Source organism: Lytechinus variegatus, chromosome 16, assembly GCF_018143015.1.
Source record: "Lytechinus variegatus isolate NC3 chromosome 16, Lvar_3.0, whole genome shotgun sequence".
Taxonomy (NCBI): domain Eukaryota; kingdom Metazoa; phylum Echinodermata; class Echinoidea; order Temnopleuroida; family Toxopneustidae; genus Lytechinus; species Lytechinus variegatus.
In genome coordinates this window covers 761,116-788,629 of record NC_054755.1, presented here as the reverse complement: position 1 = coordinate 788,629, position 27,514 = coordinate 761,116, and the positions used below count along the sequence as shown (strand labels likewise).

Sequence of the window (27,514 nt, the reverse complement as noted above, 5' to 3'; positions counted from 1 at the left end):
CAAATGATATTTACACCATAAAACGGACATTTTACAGAGCACTTAAAAAATCAATTTGTAAATCAAACAAAATAATGAAAGCTCAATGTCCGAGCTGAAATATGTTTTGTATATTGACTTCAAAACTTGATATTTAAGGCTACATATCAGCCTATTGAACAAGAAATGTATCTCATCGTACAGGCTATGCGAGCGCGAAGCGCGAGCGAAAGTGATATGAAATGTATATTTTCAAATCATTAATTTTTTACCCGGATCCGCCTATTGTTATTGTTATTATTATCATTATTAATATTATTATTATTATTATCATTATTAATATTATCATTATTGTTGTTGTTATTATTATTATTATCATTATTATTTATATTGTTATTATTTTTATTATAATTTTGATTATTATTATTTATTATTATCATCATCATCATCTTCATCAATACGTGTACGTTAGCAAATTTACAGATGGAAAGGTTACTTATAAATACCATAAGTATTTTTTTTTATTGCCAAGTTTATCGACAACTTCAGTTTTTTTACTCGCCTCCAACGGCGGCTGCTATGACTCCTTCATGCATTTGCATTAATACGCTGCATGCTCGGCATCAACGTCCTTCAATAGACGGAAGTTAAATCATCATGGCTCCCGCTCCACCTTCGCAAGATGATTTGGAAGGATATTGGGGCCCTCCGACATCTACACTTGATTGGTGTGAAGAGAATTATGTGACATCTTATTACGTTGCAGAATGGTGTAAGTAACATTCAAACTCATTTCCCAATTTCTCTTCCAGTTGCCCTGGCCCGGCCCAGCGCGCTGTGCTTGGCCAACGGAATGTCGGGTCACATACCGCCTCACCGGCCCGCGTCCCGCTCAGCGACTTTCCAGTGTATGGCAGGGAGCGCGCTCGGAGCCAAGCCAAGCAAGGCCAATCCAGGGCCAGGGAATCCAAGCCTTAAGTTGAGGACTCTGTGATGTCTCACGCCTCGCGGCTCCGTCGCAATAGTAGTTCAATCAAAACCAAATATTTGAACATGCATCCCAATGTCACAAAAAGTGACAGCTCAATTATTGTTACCTGTTAATTATTATGACCGGTGTTGGCTCAGTCCATAAAAAAGGGTCGACCACGGACCCAGCAAATTATCGCCCTGTCTCGTTGACAAGTGTTTGTTGTAAGTTAATGGAACATATAATTGATTCAAACTTAATGGCTCACTTAACAAAATGGGACATACTGTCTGAAAATCAGCACGCTTTTAGGAAGGCAAGATCCTGTGAGACTCAGCTTATCTTAACAGCTCATGATTTTACCACGAACATTGATTTTGGACTTACAACTGATGTAGCTATTTTGGATCTTTCGAAAGCTTTTGATGTCATGCCACATCATAGCCTCCTTACCAAATTGGACTTCTATGGGATTCGCTCTAAAACCAAGAAATGGATATCATCCTTCCTCACAGAGAGATATCAGAGAGTTATTGTAAATGGTGAATGCTCGAACTGGGTTCCTGTACTCAGTGGAACTCCGCAAGGCACAGTACTCGGGCCCCTTTTATTTCTTCTCCACATAAATGATATTGGGAATGGAGTGAAGAGTACCACCAGACTCTTCGCGGACGATTGCTTAGTCTACAATACCATTAGATCATCCAAAGATGTGGATCAGTTACAAACAGACCTCAACACTCTGGTCGACTGGGCTAAGACCTGGGGAATGGCATTTAACCCTAGTAAATGCACAACGATGCGGATCACAAGAGCCAGAAATCCGGTCAAAGCATCCTACCAGATGATGGGAACTGACCTCGAGGAGACCTCCCACAGCAAATATCTGGGTATCATCCTGCAGAACGACATGAGATGGAATAAACAGGTTGAGAATTCAAGAAAAAAGGCGATGAAAGTCCTTAATTTCTTGAAAAGGAACTTTTACCAATCCTCATCTAAGACGAAGGAGAAGCTGTATACTATGCTGGTTAAGCCTCATCTTAACTATGCGTCTTCAGCTTGGGATCCCTACACAACTACAAACATAAAAGATCTCGAAAGGGTCCAGAATGCAGCAGCTAGGTTCACCACCAACACTTATGGGCAAGACTCTAGTGTTACTGCTCTGAAGGACTCCTTGGGTTGGATCCCCCTCCAAGAGGAAAGACAGGGTTCCCGAATCACCAGTTTATTCAAGATGATCCACGGTTTAATGGACGTCAACTACAAGGAATACATCTCTCTGAAGGAAAATCGAGCAAGACGGGGTCATGATCAACAATTCTACATTAAACATGTTAGAACAGACACACATGCAAACTCATTTTTTCCGAGGACTGTCAAAGACTGGAACCATCTCCCCTCCTCAGTTATATCCCAACCATCCTTAGCAACTTTTAAGTCAGCACTCAAAAAAAACATAAAATCGGAACCTTAAGTTGGTGACCGTACGCGACACACCTCCAGTTTAAACACCTTTATGGCGTCTTTTGGAGGATTCCTACCGAGTACCAAGTACCAGTGAGTTGGTATAGCGTTTGTCTCACAACCGGGAGGTCACGGTTTCAAACCCTGACCGCCTCAGACCAAAAGACATTAAAAGATGGGAGTTTCTGCTACCCTGTTTGGCATTCAACGATTAAAGGGATAGAGCCTCGTCGATCTGGCGCTACATACACAGCGGCTGCCGGGCCCACGATCAATTGGGCAAAGCAAATTTTCGGAGTATTTCATTTCATGTCTATTTTGAACAATAAATTATGGATTTTCACTAAATGAAATCATTTTTTGTTCATGTTTCATTGTTTGTATGGTGGACCCCAAATCTTCATTGAATCATGAATGCGTACCTAATGATATGAATTTCTTTTTATTTCACAAAATCTTTATTGAGTTGATAGTGTTCCTTATAGTTATGACTTACATGTATGAGTGAGTGTGCCAAATATCCCGTAAAAATTTGAAAGAAATATATGATTTTCTTGGAAAAAACCTCAGGCAGTCATTTTCAGATTGAACAGATGCTAACCCTGTGCACTGAGAAAGGGAGGGAGGGGAGTAATTTTTCTTCCAGTAATTTATCATGAGGTGTCATGACTTTTATCTTAATCGCACTTATGTTCTCAGGTATTTTTCTTCATATGAACTTAACTGTGGTCTAAAATCTAAATAATTATGGAAGTGTAATAATTATTATTCAGTTGCTTAGAGGGTTTTTTTAAGCAAGTTTGCATCATTATTTTGCCTTCCAGGTAGTTATTATTTAGTTTTTAATACCGGTATCTAAGATTATAATTTTCTAGAAGGTAAGGACAGGTTTCAAATTTGTTAAAATATTGGCAAAACTTAAGCAAATTTTGTTACCTTTTTCGTCCTTTCCGAGGAAATCCGAACTTCTCGACAAGCATCAAGAAATAGTCAGTTTGCAAGCAGAGCCTAGGCCTTGAAATATTAAAGTAGGCCTAGGTATAATGTGATACCAACCCAATTTATTGCATTTTAACCTCCATCTGAAACAATTATCTTACCTTTGTCTGCTTGATATCTTTTTCTAAAGCTTTGCAAAACAATCATGCACAAATTAGGGTCACACTTTTTATGACACATTTTCAGCCGAGCGTGCACTAGTTGATCGCCATGGAATTTTAAGATCACAATACCAGAGAAACCCTTGACCTAATTTATAATTCCGCCAAGCTAATTTGACTTTGGGATCTTGCCCTCCGTTTGTGTGAACGGCAAGAAATATTGGATTAAAAATCAACTTCATGATAAGTTTTAAAATGTGCTCAAATTATGGTCACCCCATTATACATTCGTGACAGACGCATAAATGTGAGATAAAGTCCAGTGGCAGTGGTCGTGGCAGTGGATTAAGCCATAAAATGCAGAAATTTGATTTGATTAGTTCCTCCCCCAGACTGTGTCAACTCTTCAAATGTCACTAAATACCACCAGGATCGGAGCTGAACAGAGAGGAAAAGAAGATCTTGCATTCAGAACTGAACCATTTAAATGTAACCTTATATTTACAAAGAACATGATTACACGTTTTGCGAGAGTGATCACGAATTTCCTTGTTGACCATAGTAGATTGCAAGACAAATGAATACCCTCTAGCGATTATTTCAATCCGCAATAATGAACCTATTTAGTATTAGTAACATGATTATAATTGATAAGTGAAATTGTATAAATGGTGAATTTGTAAAATAACATCTTTCATCACTTTCACCTGAGAGTATTTACCCTCAGAGTCAGAATCATTGATTCATTGCACTCTCTAATTGATTTCACTTTTCAATTTCCATTAATAATCCATCATGTCACAAAGAGTAATGACAATAATGTAGACCTAGATCGACAACATTATTTTTAAACCTACACATAAATATAAAGCTCTAAAGGTCAAGTCTATAGCACTTGTTCACTGCAACCGCCCTGCCTGTGGGGAATCTACATAAACATATGATCTATGGTATGTCAATGCAGTACACAGCACACAAAAAAAGTGCATGAAAAAATATCACTTTGTCTTTTGTAACAAAAAAATAATAATTTTCATACAGTTGCAATTTTTTTTTCATTAGTAACTTGGGGATCATATTTGTATTCACCAGAGTGCTAAAAAAAATTTGGGCGTATTTTTTTTGTATGCCCTCCATTGGTCGAAAGCAAAATTGCAAGAACATTGTCATTTTCAATCTCTATTTTTAATTTAGAAAAGATAGTGAAAAAAAAATTAATTCATAAGTTACATGTATGTGACGAATAGCTGTAATGGAATTACCCGTTTAAAAAAAATCAAGTACATGTATTTGTCCCCAAGAACAAGACAAAATAAGCCAAACATTGCCGATCGTATTTCCTCACAATGAGTAAGTTGTAACAGAGAACAAGGTTATATCATTGATTGAGTGGTCTTTACCGACTGTGTAGCATTAAAAGTTTCATTGAAAGCAGATCTGGAAAATCTGAAAGATCTTTTAAAATATCTTGGTTTCACTAATTTTTCACAAAACAGTAATATGCTTACAAACTGGTATGCAAATAAGGGAAATGATCAGGTCACACACAATTTCTTTTATTTATTTCATCAAATATTTCATTTCATTTTCCCTAAAACTCGGCTTTATTAAATTTTTGAAGAACTTTTTTTGTTTTACCGAGTGAAACTAGAAAATATTGTCACTTTTGATAAAAAAAAAAAAAAATTAGAAAAAAAAAATAAAAAAATAATAATTTATTTTAAAAAATCTGATTAATGGGGGGGGGGGGGGTTATTAAAATCTAAATCCTCAGTGGTGTGGTTGTTCATGTTATATTGTTTCTCTTCATGACCATGTAAACTTGTGATGGAGATATCTTAGATATGTTAAGACATGTAAATTTTATTTTAGTTTTTTTTTAGGGAAAATTTTGTGTACAGACGATAAACATGTATTTGCACTTTTCATGTGCATTCTTTTTTTTTCTTTCTGCAGGGAATACGTTATCCAACCTATTCATGATTGTGCTCCCTATAATCTCCAGTGTATACATGTGGAAAGAGAATGTTGAAATGAGATTTATCTGGGCTAACCTTGGATTATTAGGTAAGGGTTGATAAAATCTGCTATCAATAGAAGTTCATATTGTATGATTTAGGCATCCTATAAAGTGGAGAAGTAGTTGTAAAAGTAGTAATAGAATTGGTAGTAGAAGTAGTAGTAATAGCAGTAGTAGAAGTAGTAGTAGTATAAACTTAGAAGAACATGTAGAAGTAGTACTAGAAGTTACAATTGGTAGTAGAAGAAGTAGTAGTAATAGCAATAGAAGTAGTTGTAGTAGTAGAAGTAGTATTAGAAGAAGTAGAAGTAGTAGTAGAAGTTACAATTGGTAGTAGAAGAAGTAGTAGTAGACTAGTAGTAGTAGTAGTAGTAGTAGTAGTAGTAGTAGTAGTAGTAGTAGTAGTAGTAGTAGTAGTAGTAGTAGTAGTAGTAGTAGTAGTAGTAGTAGTAGTAGTAGTAGTAGTAGTAGTAGTAGTAGTAGAAGAAGAAGTAGTGAAGTTACAAGTAGTAGTAGAAGTTCTAAGTCATAGTAGTAGCAGTAGTAGTAGTAGTAGTAGTAGTAGTAGGAGTAGTAGTAGTAGTAGTAGTAGTAGTAGTATTGGTAATAGTAGTAGCAGCAGCAGCAGAAGTAAAAGGGGATCTGATAGATCCACTAAGTCTTTCATTGATTTCATAATGATTCATTTAAAATTTAATAAAATACATGTAGTGTATTATTCCAAAGATCAGATTTCTTCTACAGAGAAATGTTGGGCTTGTCATTTTATGATAAAAGAAGAAGCAGTGTATGTGCCCAATATCCGCACACCTCATTGCGCATAAGAGATTTTGATGAGAAAGACTGCACTTTAAACCCCTGGATAGCATGAATGAAATAAACCATAATTTTCCCAATTTTAGTGTGATTTTTTAACAGCATCCTCTCTGATTCATATGAAAAAATATATTTTTAATGTGTGTCTTTATAAGTTGCAGTCAAGCCTGAGAAATTATTGATTTCTTTTATTCATTTTTTTCATTTTGCAGTTGTTGGGATTGGCTCATGGTGTTTTCATATGACATTGTTATATGGCATGCAGGTAAATAAAACAAAGTGAAAGTTCATTTCGATGTCAAGTTGATTTTAATACAAGATTTATTAGATGTGGTGAATATCCTGTAAAATTGAAAGAAAAAGGATTTTGTGATTATCATGCATGGTAATAAATCTATTTTTAATAATGTCCTTTTGGGGGTTTGGGTTTTTTTACCTGCTCTTTCGGGTTTTTTTCATTTAGGGGAACATATTTTGAGTAATTTCAGCCATTTCTAAACCTTAATATTTGATGTGTTATGTAATGCATGCAACCATTCATACGTGTACATCGTATATGTCTGTGGAGTGTGCTTTTTTAAGCCCCCCCCCCCATCCCCCATACTTGACCAAGCTACACTGCACATGCTTGTCATACTTTATAGTACAGTGTATGTTGTTGATAAGCCATTGTAATGTAACTTCATTGTCCCTTTACAAGCTTCTGGCACTTGAATCTATTCTCTAATATAAAGCAGATAGTAAAATACCTTTCTATTGATTTCCCAATGTTTTGTTCACCGCAATGCAAACTCTAAAGAGAGTTCAACAAACTTTTGGAGCCATTTGTTTGCTCAACCAATGTATGACTTGATCCTCTTCATTCATGCAATCACTATGAGACAAACCATATACTTATCTCTTCTCGTGTTATCTCCTACCTAACCAATGTAGTTTCTATTGGAAAGAAGACCCTAGGGTTGAAGTAAAAACTTCTTTTTTTTATCCATTTCTATCTCCTTTTTTGTCAACTGTATGTTGTCTACTAATTATCTTGGAAAATGATTCATTTCAGTAAGGTTTCATCCTTTTGAAAGGTTTTTTTCACTGTCCGTCATTTTATAGAACAATTTGTTCTTTTTTTTTCCAAGAAGGATTTTTCCCAAACAAAAATTCTAAAAGTTTCTGTCATTCTGTTTTTTCTTCTGACAATGTAATTTCTTGCCAATAATTTGTTTGGGTTTTTTTTTCAAACAAAAATTCATTCATTTTCTGCCCGTTCTCATTTATAAAACCCTGAATCCAGCCCTGATTTTATCCATTCATGAAGGATCACATTAGAACTCCAAAACATAATCTACAATTGGAAATTCTGTATAGTATGTATACATACAGAGCATGATGTGCCAAAGTCTTCTCTTTTTTTAGCTTGATCATATGAAGTTAATGATTTAATTTTGGCCGGCATTTGACTGCCCATTGCAAAAATGAAAGATAAATATGAGCAAATATGTATGCCAATCCTCTATGCTATCACAAAAGAGTTAATGTTTGATGAGAGGAGTGATTGTTGCGCTGGTTTGTGAACTCTGTTTACCCTTGGCAGTTGGTATTTGGTGTAATTAGACAAGATACTGTTTAAACATTCTTATACCCTTTTTACACATGCTAAAATTTCCTTAATCCCGTACTATAGGTGGGGCTAAATTGCCATTTAGCCCCACCTATAGTACGGGATTAAGCTTAGCCCACTTTCTTTTTACACAGCAATTTTGCAAAGTGGGCTAACCCCACCTTTAGTACGGGATTATTTGGCCCTGCAAAAAAGCAGGATTATCCCAGCAATTGCGGTGCTAAGAGCGATAGTACGGGGTGAAGATCGTTAGTGTAAAATGAAAGTAGGCTAACCTTAACCCCGTACTATAGGTGGGGCTAAATGGCAATTTAGCCCCACCTATAGTACGGGGTTAAGGAAATTTTAGCGTGTGTGAAGTACTTGTACTACGAATGATCGACAAATGTATTTAAAGCATGAGCTACCACTATTCCGGGGTTAGCGAGTTTTGTGTGTGAGAAGCAAGCATTCCTTATGTGAAAAGGAAAAAAAATAGTACAGGGTTAAGGATAGTACAGGGTTTTAGCGATAGTCCGGGGCTAAGAAAATCCTGTGTAAAAAGGGTATGTCAGTGGATGGCATTAGGTCTGTTTACACCTGCCAAATTAAGAAAAAAAATACACACACCTGTACTGTGATCTATTTCAATGGATCATGTTCACACTCTTATAATATCAGGTATGGTATAAATAAGAGTGAAATAAAAAATACTTGGAGAATTTGAAGTTGTGAATATATCCAAAGACCACATTGCAAGAACTTTAACAGGAATTCTGCCAAGAGATGTTTACACTCTAAACAACAATTTGATGAACTTTTGACTAGTTTTGAAGTTCCATCTTATGTTAATGTTATTTGATTGATTTTATAATTATATCACTCTTATACCTTTTTTTTAATTTCATATTAATGATCATTTTGGTGTGAAACCATGTCAAGCAAGAAATATGAAAAAATGAATTATCAAATGAAAGGTGAGACATGTAAGAATGTGTGTCATTTTGCATGCTACCAAACTACATGTACAATAACTTTATCTGTTCAGGTGTTTGTGAATGCATAAAATCATCAGATACTCAACAAATTCTTGTAAAATACAGGGAAAGAACAAATGCAAGTAGGTCTACTGAGTGCAAATGTGCAAACTTTGCTGTGGAAATTCAATAAGGCATTGTATGTACATGCAACACAAACCAATTACAATCTACATGTATGCCATTTCAAAAAAATCTCTGTATTTTGAATGCTGCAGCTGCAGAAAACCTTTGTGGGAAATCTAAACCTGTTCCTGTGATAGATTCATTTTGAAGTCTGTCTATATTGAAAGCTTTGGTAAAACTTCAATAATGTGTAAAATTGAAAACTTGGGGATTTTTTTATGTTGGTTCACCAAAACTTCAAGAGGGGTTATCAGAGTTCATTATAAAAACAATATAATATTATTATTATATTTACATAAATTACATTACTTTTTTGCAGAGGTGCACTCATATACTTCTAAAAAGTTGTGATTTTAAAACCCCCTTTCTAATCATAATCCATTTTGTGAATTGAGAATTATAGGTTTTTTTTTTTTACAATTGAATATATTACTTTTTCTTTCTATGATTGCAGTTGCTTGATGAGCTTCCTATGGTTTGGGGATCAATAGTCATGGTTTACATCAGGTAATAACTATTTCTTGATTTTATGATTATTGTGGTGGAAGAGATCACAAACTATATTTTGCAGGTTTGCGGCATATTTGTTTGAGAGGGGGATGTGAATGGAACAACTGAAGATGATGAGAAAAAGAGGCCTGGAGAAAGGGATTAAATGAAAACGATATCCTCATTCTGTTGTTTATTTGTTATTTCTTGAAAATTGTTTTTGGCAGCTCTTAGTGCAAAGATCTAGAAAAGTTGGGTGAACCAAAAGATTTTTATTTGGTGAATTTTTATTTATTTGGAGGTGTGATGAGGGCGAAAATCAGATGTTGCCCACTATTTCCTACACGATGACATTTTTTTGCTAGGATTCATGTAAATTATTTTAGTAAGTAGGATTAGGACAACACTAAATTCAGATGCGGGGGTAGTTGATGAGGCTGATGATTGATGATGATGATGATGATGATGATGAAGATGATGACGATGATGATGATGATGATGATGATGATGGTGATGATGATGGTGATGATGATGGTGATGATGGTGATGATGGTGGTGGTGGTGGTGATGTTGATGATGATGATGATTATGCAAAATGATGATTGTTTTTTTTATTCCTCCAGTTTCGAAAGCTGTGAAAAACCAGGGAATTTGAACACCAAGCTCCTGACAGCTCTATTCATCTACTGTTTATTAATAACCATCATTTACCTCACAGCGATCAATCCTCTAATACATCAGGTGAGATTGATCATACACTCTAATGTTGTTTAAAATTTATAAGCATATTATTTATTAAACCTGTCACTTTAACAACCAATTTGTTTTACCATCTCATAATTTGTTTATACAATAATTTGTTTATACAACTTGGTTAAAAGTTTGAACAACTTTGCATGTCCATTTTATCACCACCATACTTTCGATGTCTTCAGGTGGGTGTTTCATATTAAAAGCTGTTTGTAAGTTAAGAGCAACTTTCAGAACAACTGGTGAACCTTTCTTTCATGCTAAATAATCACTAATGAGCATGGTGAATATCATTTGCCACAATCACCAGTCATTCTTAAATTCACTCTTAACTTACAAGCAGCACTATGAAATGGGCCTGAGGTATGGTAAATGAACTTGAGATCTGCTACCAACAATAATAGGTCCATTACTAGTATATTATGTTTGTATAAAAATGAGTAATGATATTACCATACATTAAAGTATATTTGGTCATCACATAAGTAGAAAATAAAGTAAATATATTAATAAATTACTCCAGAGTAGTAATAATTTTAGTTTAATTTCATTACTAAGCCCTTCTCAACATATTTTGTTTTTAGATATAACAGACTTTCAGCAAGCTCCATTTTTCTTCCTTTAAAATTTCTTTTTGTTGATTTATTTCCCCCTGTAGGTTGGATATGGGTTTTTAGTAGTCCTACTGGTTGGGCGTGGTATATATATGTTACGGTAAGAGAGAGTTTTGATTGATCATATATCATCTCTTCACCTCTCATATTTCATCACATGGTAGTCTGAGTAATAACTCTTTCTCTTTTGGGACTAGTTTAAAGGGAACAGTTAACCCTTACATCGCATGGGTTTGGATAAAAGCAGAACAAAAATGAAAGGAACATATGCAAGTTTAGCAAAATAAATTACCAAAGAATAGCTATCAAGGTTTTTTTTTAAGTTTTGATTTCCCAAAGGCATATATGAGATTAGCTCCCCTAATAATTTCATAAAGGCTTGTTTCCATGCAAACTGAAAATAACTTAAATACCTGTGCATTTGATATTTAATTATTTTCATGCTTGTGCAGAAAAGATTATACCATCTTGAACCATTTGGAATATAAATAGTTATATTTCATAACAAACAGTACCCTTATTATAGGAGACCCTGCTATAAAATGAAATTGAATATTTACTACTAAATTATTATTGGTATCACTTGGTCGGATAATTTTGCATACTAAACCCCAGCTAAGGAAGGAAATGATTTTATTTTCCCAAGACCAAAGATAGGTTGCTCGTGAGCTGTCTATCAATTGAGTCTAGAGTGAGGAGACTAACCTTTGATAAGACCAAAGATAGGTTGCTCGTGAGCTGCATATCAATTGAGTCTAGAGTGAGGAGACTAACCTTTGATAATATTTCTGATATACTGTGGGTGGAAGGGCTTGAGTATATTTTCTGTCCACCTCTTCTGTGATTAATTGGGCTATAACCAAGGAGCTTCCAACAGCTCCTTGCAATAACATAAAGAGTTTCACTTTCCTTTCAAAGTAATGGACTCTCTGAGTGAGGATTGATTTTTAGTAATGTGCATTTCTTGTGTAGAGCATATCATGTGATGTAACATACATGTATCCATACACTTGCCAAAGGGACCCAGGTGGGTGTTTCATACAGCTGTTCTTAAGATATACGAATGACTTTACGCAGTTCTGGTGACCCCTTCTCAATGATACGTACCTATGTCATTCATTTAGGACATAAGAACATGTTCCAGTCGTTCGTAGTTGTGCATAACTTAACGCGCAGCTTTATGTAACACCCCACTGGTTATGTGCCCTGAAATTAGTTCAGCAAACCTTTAACAGATCTATTTTCAAGGAGTTAATTTCTGCCAGGTTCCATATACCTCTCCTGAGTCATTGTAATGTAACCCTCTTTGACTTCATAAGCTGTGTGCACATTATCTTTCTTTTTCATGTTCATGTTTTTTTATGATTGATTGATTGATTCATTCATTCATTCACTCATTCATTTATTTGTTCACTCACTCATTTACTCACTCTCTCACTTATTCATTCATTCATTTGTTCACTCACTCATTCATTCGTTCACTCACTCATTCACTCACTCATTCATTCACTCATTCATTCATTTATAGTCATTTACATGTATCTAGTCATCTACTGGTCACATGAGAGATGACTGTATAAATTTATAAAGTGATTATTATACTTTCTAGCCCTCTATTAATCTACATGTACACCTAACCTAAATCATTCACTGTAACATGTTCGTATACACCTTAATATATTTTAATATGGGTAAGGCCTCAGTAGATATCTACAGTAAAATCCATTTCTTCACCTAATCTGTGATTGTGATTGGTGGTGATTTTTTACCTGATTGCTAAGAAAGCATGAATGCTTGTAAGCAAGCAACCAGAGGACCGACGGCTTAAGGTCCTCTCCGAAGGACCTGGTACTGAGGATTAATCCCTTTCCAAAGGGCACTATCGCACCAAGTGGGAATCGAACCCGGGCCACCAAATACAAATCCCCCACTCTACCAACTGAGCTATTGCACCTCCTCTAATCTTTAAGTCATTTACTGCAACCTGTTTATGATTTAATGTGAGTAAAGCCTCATCATCTAATAATCTAATAATTATGGATACTTTGCTTTCACATTACCAAAATACCTGGTATTTTCTGATCGGGGTAAATTTCCCAATCAGAGAATACCTGGAACTGGCGAACTTCGAGGCGGTCTGAAACCACCTACCGATGATTAGGATAGATCAGGGTTTCAGATCGCGATAGTGGAATAGCCCATTAAATCTTTGTTAACCCCCCTCCCCCCTGATATATTTCATTTTAAAGTTTATGATTCAGGGAGGCAGGTCACATGCTGCTTATTGTAATATTAAAGAAAAAGTGATTTGCATATTGAGGTTGGTCACACCATATTTTTTAAGATGATCCAACTTGTGTTTTTGCTATTTTGTAGTCTTACTTTGTTTCACTCACCCTTTTCCCATTAGTTGTGTTAAAATTAATTTACTACTAAAGTCAAAATCATTTTAACCTTGAGTTCATATCAATCTCTTTGTGTGTTAAAGTTACTAACAATGTATAGACCACTATTTGCAGGGGCCACGGGGGGGGGGACTTCAGCACCCCCACTTTTTTCCTAACCGTGTACAAAAAACGTAAAATTGACCATATGATTGTGATTTTTGCAAGGTCAGCCCTCCCCCCACTTTTAAAACCATTCCACAGCCCCTGATTTGTTTCTTTCATCAAATACTTTATTACATAGAAACAACACATAAATGTATGAAAGATCTTTCTCTTTGCAAGCTGAGAAATGAATATCCATATCACTGATATTACTTCTATGTACAAGGATCTTTGTAATATTATCCTATCAATCAATTGTACTAACCCAGGTCATTCATTGATATGTTGCTGGGTGTTCACTATGGAGTTTGTACCTGTCGGTATTAATCATTGATAAGATAGTAAATTATTAAGATTTTCTGTTCTCAGTGAAAATATTAAGGAGTTGTTCCTCTAAATAAAGGCAGAAAATCATATGAATACGCATGTGTATAATAATTGAAGGTTTACATGTAGCAAGAATCCTTGAATAATAAAATTGTTGAACAGATTTGTTCAGTTTTGTGACATCTCATGCAAGCAGCATTGTCATGCCATATAATGCTGTTTTCTCTTGATTTAAAAAACTATTGTACCGTTCCACAGTTCCACTCAATTTATCTTTTTTTTCATGAGGAATTTTCCTTTCAGCATGATCCATAAATACTGTTGTATGAATTTTATGATCACAAATGAAAACTTCTTAAATTCATATCTTTACTATTAATAATAATAATAATAGGCATTTATATAGCGCCATCTATCTAGAAATATTCTATTCTGTGGTGCGTTTTTATTACTATTATACCCGGCTTTAGCTCGAGCTGCCTCTCAGCGCTCATGCATTCAAGTAATTAATCCTGCCGGGTACCCATTCACCTCACCTGGGTCGAGTGCAGCACAATGTGGTTAAATTTCTTGCTGAAGGAAATTACGCCATGGCTGGGATTCGAACCCACGACCCTCTGTTTCAAAGTCAGAAGACTTATCCACTGGGCCACAATGCTCCACAATATTTCTTCACCTATTCGAAGGATTTTTGTTGAACCTTTATGAATAACATAAGTTTCTCCTTTTTTGTTGGTCTGTTGACTGTTGGTTGAACCTATTTGATGTCAGGGATTACTTCCCTTTTTCTAATAATCACTGTCTTGTATCCCAAAGTCAGACTGTAGAGCAGATGAAGAAATAATTTTGCATTTTCAGGGGCTAATTTTCACAACCTACTATTCAAATTTGCAACATGGTATTTAAGCTTTAATATAGCAGTGAATGTCATTTTTCTGGGCTATTTTTTTTCCATTATCCAGGGCTCTTTACCGCCCTCCTGTACATACATGACGTTGAAAATTTTTAGGTGTATTTTTATAGATGTTGAAAGTAGAGTTCATGGTACTTTCAAAATATGATAAAGCAAGGTAAAAAAATCTTTCCGCTGGTTTTGAATTTATCCTTGTAAATCTCTATAGTTTGATCAGATTTAAATCATTCATTTTCCTAGTGTAGGGTTTTCAGAATATTCCTATTAGTTTTTAGATATCACACTGTACATGAAGCATTCATCCCATCAGTATGGCTGTTCATGTGTTGTATTCCCATTCATTTATCTATTCATCACCCACAGTGTACACACGCTAACAAGGTCTTAACATTAATTATAGTGTCATTGTTAAAAAAACCACAATCATTCATTCGGAATGTTTGTAGATGACAATGCTTCGAAAGCAATCATTTGGAATGTTTGTAGATGACAATGCTTCAAAAGCAATCATTTGGAATGTTTGTAGATGACAATGCTTCGAAAGCAATCATTTGGAATGTTTGTAGATGACAATGCTTCGAAAGCAATCATTTGGAATGTTTGTAGGTGATTATGTACAATGTATGCATATAGGGATTCAAAAGTACAGTTTGAGAAAAAGTTTTTCATGGGAGTTTTTTGTAATCATTATGCATGGTGGATTTCTGAATTATCCAGTTGTGTTTAATGTTTTGTTTTATTTCAATTTATGTTCTCTTTTTCTATTTACATTCATGAATCAAACACATACATTATGTTCATCACTTTATCGTTAAACTAATTCCTTCTTCACTTGAGACAAAAGTGTTTTATAGGTTTTTTAAAATGATAATCATCTTTTAAAGGGAACCAAAACCCAAGAAGAGAAGCAATCTTATTGGAAAGAGTAAAATGAGAGGAACAATTTTAAAAAGTTTCATCAAAATTGGTTATGAAATAAGCAAGTTATGGACGATTAAAAAGTCTTGTTGTACTTACTATGTGGATCCTCAAATTGGCAAACGTGCTTCAAAATGGCTGATTTTGTGGACAACTCTCCATTTGTTTTGTACACATATTTTCAGATTTTCCCCTTTATTTTACATATTTCAAATTATCTCCTCCTGACCTTGACATATATGGTGTGGATTATATTTTCCCATGACATATGTTGTGCTCAGAAGGAGGCAAGATGCAATTTGAAAGATAATGAGGAAAATCTGTGTACAAAACAAATGGAGAGTTGTCCACAAAATCCGCCATTTTGAAGCACGTTTGCCAATTTGAGGATACCCATAGAAAGTACAACAAGAGTTTTCAAACTCCCATAACTTGCTTATTTCATAACCAATTTTGATGAAACTTTTTTTAAATTGTTCCTCTCATTTTACTCTTTCCAATAAAATCACTTCTCTTTTTGGGTTTTGGTTTCCTTTAAATGATAATTGGCAATATTTTATGCGGATGTGCAAGCAGTTGGATTGATTGGGAATGATAAGAAAAGAATGAATGAGAAAATTCAGAAGATATGTAGAAGCCTACATATATATATAAAGGGTTTTTTAAACTGGATAAACTTAACAAACTTACTCTTATTTGTTTACTCACTGTCTCTGTACATCACATTATCTGTGGTATATATAACATTGACAAATTATATGTATATATTTCTAATTGATGTATTCTTGTCTCTATTATTTTCAGATTCCAGTTTATCACTTCATTACTTTAAAATTGTTTTATTTGTGATAGACCAGTTGTGTAAACATGTGTATTTCATGTGTTGCTTTAAAGACTCGATCATGAATTTGATTGCAACATTAATAAGATCAAAGAAAGCTCTCAGCAGCAGTATGGTTGTTATGTACTGTATATAATATCCAGTGGAAGCGCATAGGGACGTTGTGACATAACGTGATATGCACTATACAAGAACTGCGTTATTATTATATTATTATTTATAGTTCTCATTCCACAGATCAATTTTAAAGGAGAATGAAACATTTGGAACAAGATAGCTTGTGTGAAAACAGAAAACTTAAAGAAACAGATCAACAAAAGTTTGAGAAAATTGGATAAATAATGAGAAAGTTATGAGCATTTGAATATTGCGATCACTAATGCTACGGAGATCCTCACATTGGCAATGTGAAAAAGATGAGAGAGTCGGGTGCAACCACTGGGTGAATCCAGATGGAATGGGGAAATAAAAGGGTGAAAATCACCTTAGGTCAAGTCCACCCCAGATAAATGCTGACTTGAATAAAGAGAGAAAAATCAAACTAGCATAATGCTGAAAATTTCGTCAAAATCGGATGTAAAATAAGAAAGTTATGACATTTTAAAGTTTTGCTTATTTTTCACATAACAGTGATATGCACAACTAGGTGAGTCAGTCAATGATATCCATCACTCACTATTTCTTTTTTTTTATTTGAATTATACAATATTTCATGTTTTATAGATTTGACAATAAGGACAAACTTGACTAAGCCATATAATATGAAACAATGCTAATTCCACCTGTTCAGGGAGGAATGATTTTTTGTATCACTTGACAATGAGGAGAAAATTAGAATATTTCATATAATGAAATACAAAAGAAATAGTGAGTGGATGATGTCATAGTCTCCTCATTTGCATACTAGCCAGGATGTGCATAAAACTGTTTTGTGAAATTAAGCAAAACTTTAAAATGTCATAACTTTCTTATTTTACATCCGATTTTGATGAAATTTTCAGTGTTTTGCTTGTTGGATTTTTCTCTTTTTATTCAAATCAATTTTTTGTTGGGATGGACTTGTCCTTTAATGAATTGACATGATTTGAAGTATCATTTTAGTTATACATGTGTATTTGTCCAAATGTTGGATTTTTTTTTGTTTACTTGTAAATGGTTGAATTCAACTTCTTCCTCATTTAAAGATTCAAATAAAATTATCATTGTTGCTTGCAAACAAGTCATATTGTGATATAATATTGTAATTTTTCAAATTTAATTTGTTATTTTCAGATACTATGGAAAACACAAAAACAAGTTCCTCTACGCATATTGCTTAGGGCTGTATGTATTTGCATTCTTCCTTTGGAACATTGATAACAATCTATGCACAAGCGTTAGGTGAGTGTATGTTTGTATTGATAAAATAATAATATAGGGTATTTATATTGCTCACATATCCACCTTGTTAGGTGCTCAAGGCGCTCCTATATTACCCGGCTAAGCTAGGCGTTCATAGCGCACACAGCTTTTTAAGGAATTACTTCCGACTGGTACCCATTTACCTCACCTGGGTTGAGTGCAGCACATTGTGGATCAGTTTCTTGCTGAAGGAAATCATCCCATGGCTGGGATTCAAACCCACGACCCTCTGTTTCAAAGTCTGGAGACTAATCCACTGGGCCGCAACGCTCCACATATATGGGAGTGTTTCATTAGCAATTTTGTTATATTTGCTCTCAGTCAATCAGATACATGGATTTCAAACACATCTGACAGTGAAAATTCTTTTATAGGAACTAACTTCATGCAATGATATACATGTACATATAGAGAAGAGGCTTTTAGTGCGGTGGTATACAGATATTGCCTATCTAGAGTTTGAATGTAATATTTCCTCTCCCCGACGGAGTTTTATTTTTCCCAAGAGATTGTATTTTACCCGAAGCGTGCAGCACTGAGGGAGAATATTCTCCTGAGGGAAAAAAATGGCTGCGGAGGGGATTTGAAATGTTATTTATTAAAACGATAGACCAGGCAATATCTGTTATATTATATAGTCTATGTGGATTCGCCATCAGAGATTGCATTCATCATCTAGCTCCAACCCGAAATTCTTGCTGCAGTGCTGATCCATCTACGTCATGATAGAAAATATTTTGAAAATACACCAAGCACGTTCTTCATGCAATCGACGCGTTAACACTAGCGCGTACATCACAATATCTGATTACGCAACTTGTAAACAGCGAGTGACGTCACCTTTATATAACGCCGCAATTGACAATACAACGCAGTTATTATCACTGAGGTGACTTCAAAACCCAGAATATAACAAATGTGATCCTTGCAGCTATGATCATGTGACGGTGTATTGACCCTATCACTGATTCAAATCTGCATAACCTATGTAATATTACCAGATATCACATGAGGTGATAGAAAGATACTCTATAGAGAATAGAGTGTCTCTTTCTAAATGCAAAATGTCGTGCCATCGCATAAATATTAGCAACATTCGCTATTTGTGTTGTCCAATGCCTCAGAAATTTGCAAAAACAAAAATTTCCTTACGTTTATCTAGGAAAAATGAGAAAAATTGAGAACAAAAAACAAAATACCTCAAACTTGGATCTGATCTGTAGTAGCAATGCACATTTAACCAATAAGCCCTATGCATATTGCACTTGTATTTATTTTAATAGTAAATGGAATGAATTGAATCGTTAATGACATCAAGTCCGTGCCATGCTACATTTTGGATGATGCGTTTGCAGTGGTACAAATGTTTGACTTTCAGCCTCCAATTTGCTTGCATGCAACCAGCTAGGCATTGTACGATCTGGTATCTTAATGGTAGTCTACCTTATCTTGTAAATTCAAAACAGTTGAAAGTGTATGAAGTGCTAAAGTATGGTTGAAATTGGGGAAATTTGGAAAAGTTGAAATATTGATAAAAACCTTGATTAACTCTTCATGCGTTACGTTCGCATTATTGCACATCCGTAGGCGTGTTTCATTCGCATTTTTGCACAACCACACATTTCCCATAGACGTCCCCTGTCCCATAGTTTTCGAACAATTGCATGCCCCGGAGCATGCCTAGCTACAATGTATAGCCTATACTATAGCAGTGTTGTAGTGCCTTGATGCTCGGCCTTGGCCTTAAGGCGCCTTAAGGCCTATTTTTTCAAAGCCTTGGCCTTGAACATTCAAGCCTTGGCCTTGAGAGGGCCTTGGCCTTGGCCTTGAGGATTTTGAGCCTTGAAATTTCAAGGCATTTTCAAGGCATTTTCAAGGCTTTTTCAAGGCATTTTGTATTTTGTACTTTCATTTGTTTTATAAAAGTAATTATAAATGTTTCAATTGTTCTGTATATCTAATGACACTAAATACTACCAGTCAGCAGCAGCAGAAGCAGTAAGTGTACTTAGCAGTGCCATCAATTGCAATTATCATCACATAATTATGTAACAAAGAGAAGTGATGAAAATTAATATTTTTTATTGGTAGTTTGATGTAATCATGACTAATAAGGATAATGACAATATCAATAATAATGATAATAATTATGATTAGGATTATAGTCAGTGGCGTAACTACAGGGGGGGGGCACGTGCCCCCCCCCCCAATCGGCTGACTAAAAAAAGGAGGAAAAGAGGGAGAAAGGAAGAGAAACGTAGTGGGAAAGAAGACATTAATGTTCATTATAATGTTATAATTATGTTATGTTACATTACATAAGAAACATTTTTTTCATATAAATGAAACATAATTGGCTCAGGGTATATATGTCTTCATTGTTCCTGGTTCTCCCATTGTCTGTTTACCGAGATATATAATCCTGTTATACTAAAACCTCCCGTTTTCAAGTCAATATACACCAAACTACCAAATATATTTCCTCGCACTTCAAGTTATTCTTTTACATGTACAATAGTATGCTTCTTTTTCATGAATACTTTAAGTGATTGTCCCATTTTAAGGTCTTAATATAAAACATTTCCTGTCCTTGCTTACATTCGCAGTAGTGGATTGGTGAAAGATGTCTGCTCTCCATCAATTCCTAGAATGAGTCCTTAAAATGTCCCTTTTTCTGTTTTCTGATCTAAATATCAAAAATTTTCAGCTCGCGCTTTGCGCTCGCATCATTTGGTTAGTGAACTACGTAAGGTCTTCTTGAATTCCTACAAACAAGCCTTAAAATGCCCCTCTTCAGGTCCGAATTTCCTAAATTTCAGCTTGCGCTTCGCGCTCGCAAGATTTGATTAGTGAGATGGGTATGTTAATCATGATTACAAGTGCTTTATGTGCATGTTTAGATGTAATTCTAACAAAATCAGCAAGCGTTTATTGGCACTCCCATTAAATGACTATGGTGAGATGTGTATAATCTTAATAGATAAAAGATTCCTAAAATATAATCCTTAAAATCTTCCTGTTTGGGGTCAATATTTACAAAAATTTCAGTTCGCGCTTCGCGCTCGCATTATTTAGCGAGACAGGTACGTATCATGATTACAAAAGATTGATTGTAATATTCGGTAAACTTGAACACAAACTTCAATTTCGTCATTTCCAAATGGGCTATGGCATCAATGGCATGATGAGCCAAAAGTTTTTGAGGGACCAAGCATGGCATACAGAGCAAAATTTTAGGTTTCAAAATCAACAAATTTTTGGATTGTGCTTGCATAAATTATTGTTAAGTAAGGTTCGCATTCAATTTACACAAAAAAATGCCTAGAATGTCTAGTTTTTAGGTCGGAATATTACAAATTTTTGAGCTCGCGCGTTGCGCTCGCATTATTTGATTAGTGAGTTATGTATCCTATTTATGAGTCACCAAATGCAGTCCAGAACAGCTTCCTTTTGTGGTCAGTAAAAATTTCAGCTCGTGTTTTGTGCTCGCGTTAATTTGTTTAGTAAGATGCACACCTTTTTCATGATTACAAAAACAGCTCGAAATATTTAAATTTCATTTCTTATTACATCTTATTACAACATCTCGCAAGGATGCCCTTTTAACAGTGATTAGCACCATAATTGACCCAAAATCGAGTTTTACAACTTCAAAATTGATTTTTTTTTCAAAACCACTTGCTCGCTATGCTTTCTATAGCGGGAAATTAAAGCCTAAATCAAAATATCTGTCTTATCAATTAGAAATCACTTAAAAAAGCTTTGCTGAACTGCACCAAAATTCTCATTTTGACTTTGTAAGTGCATTTTTGGCTTTGACCCCCCCCCCCCAAAAAAAAAAAACATTCTGCCTCCCCTGTACCAGGTAGAGGAGAAAGACATAATTATGTTGAGAATGGGCATGCGAGGATCAGATCACCTTGGTAACAATAATTATTGCAATGTGAATCGCCTAGAACAATAATTAAATGTTTTTATGTCTAAATCTACATCATGAAATTATTTTCGTTTTAAATGTACAAGGGTCAAAAATTTTGCTCGCTCACACCTTTCATACATTTGGTCCTGTGTGTCATGTATGCCGCCTAAGCATTGTTGTCTAATTTTTTCCATATATTGTACAATTGAAATGCCTTGGCCTTGGCCTTGAGGTTTTCAGGCCTTGGCCTTGGCCTTGAGTTTCCATGCCTTGGCCTCAGCCTTGGTTATTGAAGCCTTGGCCTTGGGTATTAAAGCCTTGGCCTTGGCCTTGGCCTTGGAGGTTTGAGCCTTGACTACAACACTGTATTATACTATAGAGATCAGCAATAACCCCCCCCCAAAAAAAAAAAAAAAAAAAAAAAAAAATCAATACATCCTGATCAAAGCCAGGAAGTTCATTGAAAAAGGAGAGGAGAAAATCAATAAAATTCTCCTCACAAACAATACCATGGCCAGGTTTATTGTTAGGAGTCTGGGACAAAAATTTACTCTCTTTTATTTCCACTATAAATGGGCTATTTATATCAGATTATCATGATTTTGGTATCAATGCAAAGCCTATGTAATGAACAGTCCAAGTGGATAAATAAAAATCATGCCACTAACACAAGAACCAAAGTAAAAGGGGGGCTAAATTTGTTGGAAATATTAGGAGAAAGCATTTAGAAAATGTAATTTACTATGCAATTCTCCATAATTTATCAAATAAATTTATATACGATAAGAAAGCCCAGGAAACACTTTACAAGTTTGCTACACAACATTTTCTTTCAAAATGATCAGATAAAAAGTTATGGCACTCTAAATAACAGAGTGTATTATACCGCGTAGAGGGGATCACTGCTAAAATAATGCAACACACTGGGGGTTTACAAGTGAACGCATGAAGAGTTAAGAAGTTTTTTACCATCATTTATCAGAAATCAAGTGGATTAATATGGATCTCATTAAAATAGTTATATGGGACTAAGAAAAGTTTATTGTATCCATTACTATATTTTGTTTCATTGCATTCTTTTTTAAAAGTTAAGTTTTAGAGGTTTCTTTATTCCATTTTAGAAGCCATTTTCAAAATTACTATTATCAACTGTTTGATATGACACTTTGAGTCATCAATGCTTATATACATGTAAGGCATGTATTTTTATTCAATTCAGTAATGATGAAAAGGAACTTAAGAGTTGTCCCAAATTTCAAATTCTATGATATTTTGTTTTAAAGAACATTTCCCCCCCCCAACAAAAAGTTGATTTGAATAAAAAGAGAAAAATCCAATTAGCATAATGCTGAAAATTTCATCAAAATGGAATGAAAAATCAGAAAGTTATGATATCTTTAAGTTTCGCTTAATTTCACAAAACAGTATATACACATAACGGTTGATATGCAAATTAGGGAACTGATGCCATAACTCACGCACTATTTCTTTTGTATTTCATTATATGAAATACGAAACATTCTAATTTTCTTCGCATTGTCCTGTGGAACAAAGTTTTATTTCACCCTGAATATGTGGAATTACCATTGTTTAACATTTTATGGTTCAGTCAAGTTGGTCCTTGTTGTCAAATCTGTAAAAATTGAAATATTGTATAATTCAAACAATAAAAAACATGAGAAATAGTGAGTGAGTGACATCTTCGACTCTCTCAATTATGCATGTAACTACATGTATTTTGTGAAAAATAAGTGAAACTTTAACGTCATACTTTTCTTATTTTACATCCGATTTTGATGAAATTTTCAGCATTATGCTTGTCTGATTTTTCTCTTTGAATTCAAATCACCATTTTTCTGAAGTGGACTTGACCTTTAATCTACTTTTAATTTGTTCTCTTTTTCTTTGTGAACAGATCCCTCCGCAATTCCCTGCCATTTCCTTTAAGTGCAGTAACACAGCTACATGGTTGGTGGCACATAATGGCTGGCACCAGTACTCATTGTTTTGTCATTTTAATGTAAGTATATGTAACTCTTGTTGTGGAACAGAAAGCATAAATATTGAGATATTTGTTCTCTTGCAATGCTAGGATAATTGTGCAAAAATAGTACCTTCCTAAAAATCAGATTTCTTTTCGCAGGGGTACAGCTTATTGTGTTTTCCTGTTTAAAAATGAGTGAAGAGTAGTGTAGTTAGATAATCTAATACAGTTTGTCTAATAAACTAATTTACTAATCTCATATTATCTAGATTAAATGATATTCCATGGGCGTCAGAGCGTAGGATTGGCATTTGTATTGATAGATGGTCCCCCCCTGAATAAAGGATAATCAACTGCGCCAAGGCCCATGCTTATGTCACATTGGAACAAATTGATGCCTGTTGTCTTGGTTAATTAATTTATTTTATTCATGACTCCATAGGGTTTGAAATGAACTCAAAACAGTGGAGTCATGAATGAAATAGCGTACTTAACCATGGCAAGAGGCATCAATTTGTCACACTGACAAAAGCGTGCATTACCATTGGACTTTTATATAATATTGACTGGCCTTGAGGGGAACATCAAATATGTCGCCTGCAAAAGAATCATATTGGCCCGAGTCTTTAGACGAGGGCAGTATGGTTCTTTAAAGGGCGATATATTTGATGTTTCCCGAAAGAAGAGCCAGTCAATATTATTACTATTACCTAAGGCTGTACAATGTGTAATTCAAGTCCAAATCAAGCTACTTTTTGGAACAATTTATATGCTTGTTTGCATATCGCTACTTCTGATTTCAGGTTATTCAAAAACTTAGCGAAATAACCCTTAATAAGCAATTGTGACTTAAATTGTTACTTTGCAGCCGCGCATCATGCATGGCGCACACATACACTTAACAACTAGAAATCTACAATGTGTTGGTTCATAAACTGGTTCCATCCAGATTTTTCAGCTATTTCAGCTATTTTTCAACCAATTTTGCTCAAACAAATGTTAGCTGAATTCATTTAAATATTGAAAGTGCCACCTCTCCTATTCTGCATTTTATTCTTTATAATCTTTTCATCTCAAAATCTTTTTTTTTCTAAATCAACCTTACAGGTGCAACTTTAGATCAAATTACCTTCGTCGGGAAAATAAACTTGAGGTAAGTTGGCCTAACCTATTTGCGATTGACATCTCACACTCTTTTATTTGGAAATTATTAATCAGAGAATGCGATGCACATAGATATCCAAGAGTGATAGACTAAGTGATGTGAAAATGAGTTCTTTATTACTATTATGCTTTTGTCAATAAAACTTTCATTTAATCTTCTCCCTTCCCTGTTCTTTCTTGTATCTAATCTAAAATAAATTTATTCCTTATAAAAATCAACATGTATTATGAATTTTCGGGCCAGATGAGCTTGTGCCGTGGCGTCCATCGTCTGTACGTCCGTCCACAATTTCAAAGTGCTTCTCATTCATCATTTCAAGTCCGATTTCATTTCTGCTTTCTTTATATGATAGAACTAGGTAGGAGATTCAAAATTTCTAAACAGAATTTTGACACTCCTTAAATATGCTAATTTATGCACATTCTTCAAAATTCACAAAAAACTGCTTCTTCTTTATTTGTTGACCGAAATTGATTTTTTGCTTCCATCTGGTAGAGCTTCATGAGGTTCTCTAAACTTACACAGAATTTTGAAATTTTGACTAGATAAATTTTTGTGCTAATTTATGCAAAACTAATTGATGCATATTTTTCAAAATTCACATAAAATGCTTCTTCTTCTTTATTTGTTGACCGGTTTTGATTTTTTTTCTTCCATCTGGTAGAGCTTCATGAGGTTCACCAAACTTCTACATATAATTTCAACATTTTTGAGAAGACAATTATTTATGCTATTTTATGGGAAATTTGATCATAAATCACAGAAAATGCCTCTTCCTCTTTATTTGTTGACTGATTTTTTTTTTCCATCTGTAGCTGCAAGAGGTTCACCAAACTTCCACACAGAATTTTGAAATTTTGACTTGAAAATTATTCTAATTTAGATGAAATTTAGTTATAAAGCACAAAAAAATGCCTTTTTCTCCTTCATTAGTTGATCAATTTCAATTTTGTTTGCTTTCTATGATAGCTCTTGGTGGGAATACAGAATTTCTATACAGAATTTTAATATTCATTAAATATGCTAATTTATTCATATATTTTCAAAACTTACAAAAATTACTTATTTATATGTTGATTGATTTTGGTTATTTTTGTTCCATCTGAGAGCTACATGAGGTTCACCAAAGGTCTACACAGAGTTAAGAAATTTTGACCAGAAAGTTATTTATGCTGAATTTATATGAAATTTATTCATAGATCACAAAAAATGTTTCAATGTCATTTCTTCATTAATTTCAATTCTACAATTTGTAATGTCACCAATATTATTCACTACAGTGTCAACTGGGTTGAAATTAAAATTGTGTTAAATTTCGTTGCAAGATGCCGGATGAGCTCCACATCATTGATGTGCTAGTTTCTCCTATAAAGAAAATATAGCTTGAATTTATGATTATATAACAATAACATTCTAATTTCTTCTTATTTTTTTCAGTATACTGCTGGTCTGATTCCATTCGTCCGTCATCCTGTGAAAGGTTACGAGATGAATCACAACATGTAAAGGTCAAAGGTCATCAGGAGAGCATTTCGTGAAAGGACTTGAAGGATATTTCATCAGACAAGGCCTGCTTTATTCAACAGTTACCATGGTAACGATCACACACCTGTGCCTCTCAGCCAATCAAAGTCAAGGATAGTTTTCGGAACTGACATCTTGTCAGACGACGATTGTTGATGGAATGATCCCCTTGGTTCACGTCCAGAGTTGATGATGCTAATTGACGTTTGTTTTTGTTTTGGTCTGTATGATTATTCAGGGGTTGAGCAAGGAAGATTTTTACATTCAGGACACCATATAAAACAAGTCTTATATCTTTCAAACATGGGGCTAAATTCATCGATTGATTGCATTATTTCTGCGAATGATCAATCTTAGATATCAGCTCCATGATCAATTGCTTAGCTTTATGTTTTGGGATCCAAATGAAGGGTGCTTATAGCATATTGAACTCAAAGAAAAACCAAACACCTCAATTTCACATAGTAATATTCAGTAAGATACTTTAATGAAGTCATCAAAATAGAATAGAATAAAATTTTCAATTTATGACCTGAAGATAAGGTAACATATTACCTTAAAAATTTAAATTTTACTGATTTGAATTCCAGCCTTGACATTGAATTTGAGAAGCTTTTTTTTAAATTGTCAGTCTCATACTCATATAGATGTAAAGCACAGCTTTTGATACATCAACATTTGTCAGGATATTTGAAAATATTGCAAGTTAACAATTATGATTTATACAGGCTGCCATGTCTAAAATGACTCTGCATTTTACTACTACTTAAATCTATATGCAAAAAAATCATGCTTTAGCCAACATTAAGTGTGACCACCCCAAAACCACCAATAAGTCATCAGGTAAGGTTTTCTGTCAATAGCCAAAATAGTAATTTAGTCTTCAAAAACAAAAAATTAAAAAAATAGCTTATCTGAAAGAGCAATTCTTCTACTTCATACTGTAAAAAATTGAAGTCGTGAAGTTGAATAAAAAAAAAAGATACAAGAGTTTCTTGGACACTACTTTTC

At 34.4% G+C, this 27,514-nt stretch overlaps 1 protein-coding gene across 1 annotated transcript; it reads left to right on the top strand.

Annotated features, from left to right (window-relative positions):
• The first annotated feature begins 595 nt into the window (after nt 1-595).
• Nucleotides 596-27,505, top strand: LOC121430094 (alkaline ceramidase 3-like). Its single transcript, XM_041627367.1, has 10 exons — nt 596-751; nt 5,476-5,586; nt 6,568-6,620; nt 9,564-9,616; nt 10,222-10,339; nt 11,007-11,062; nt 17,783-17,890; nt 23,746-23,850; nt 24,922-24,967; nt 26,417-27,505. The coding sequence occupies exons 1-10, from the start codon at nt 637-639 to the stop codon at nt 26,483-26,485; spliced, it is 834 nt and encodes a 277-aa protein (XP_041483301.1). The 5' UTR covers nt 596-636; the 3' UTR covers nt 26,486-27,505.
• Nucleotides 27,506-27,514: the final 9 nt, after the last annotated feature.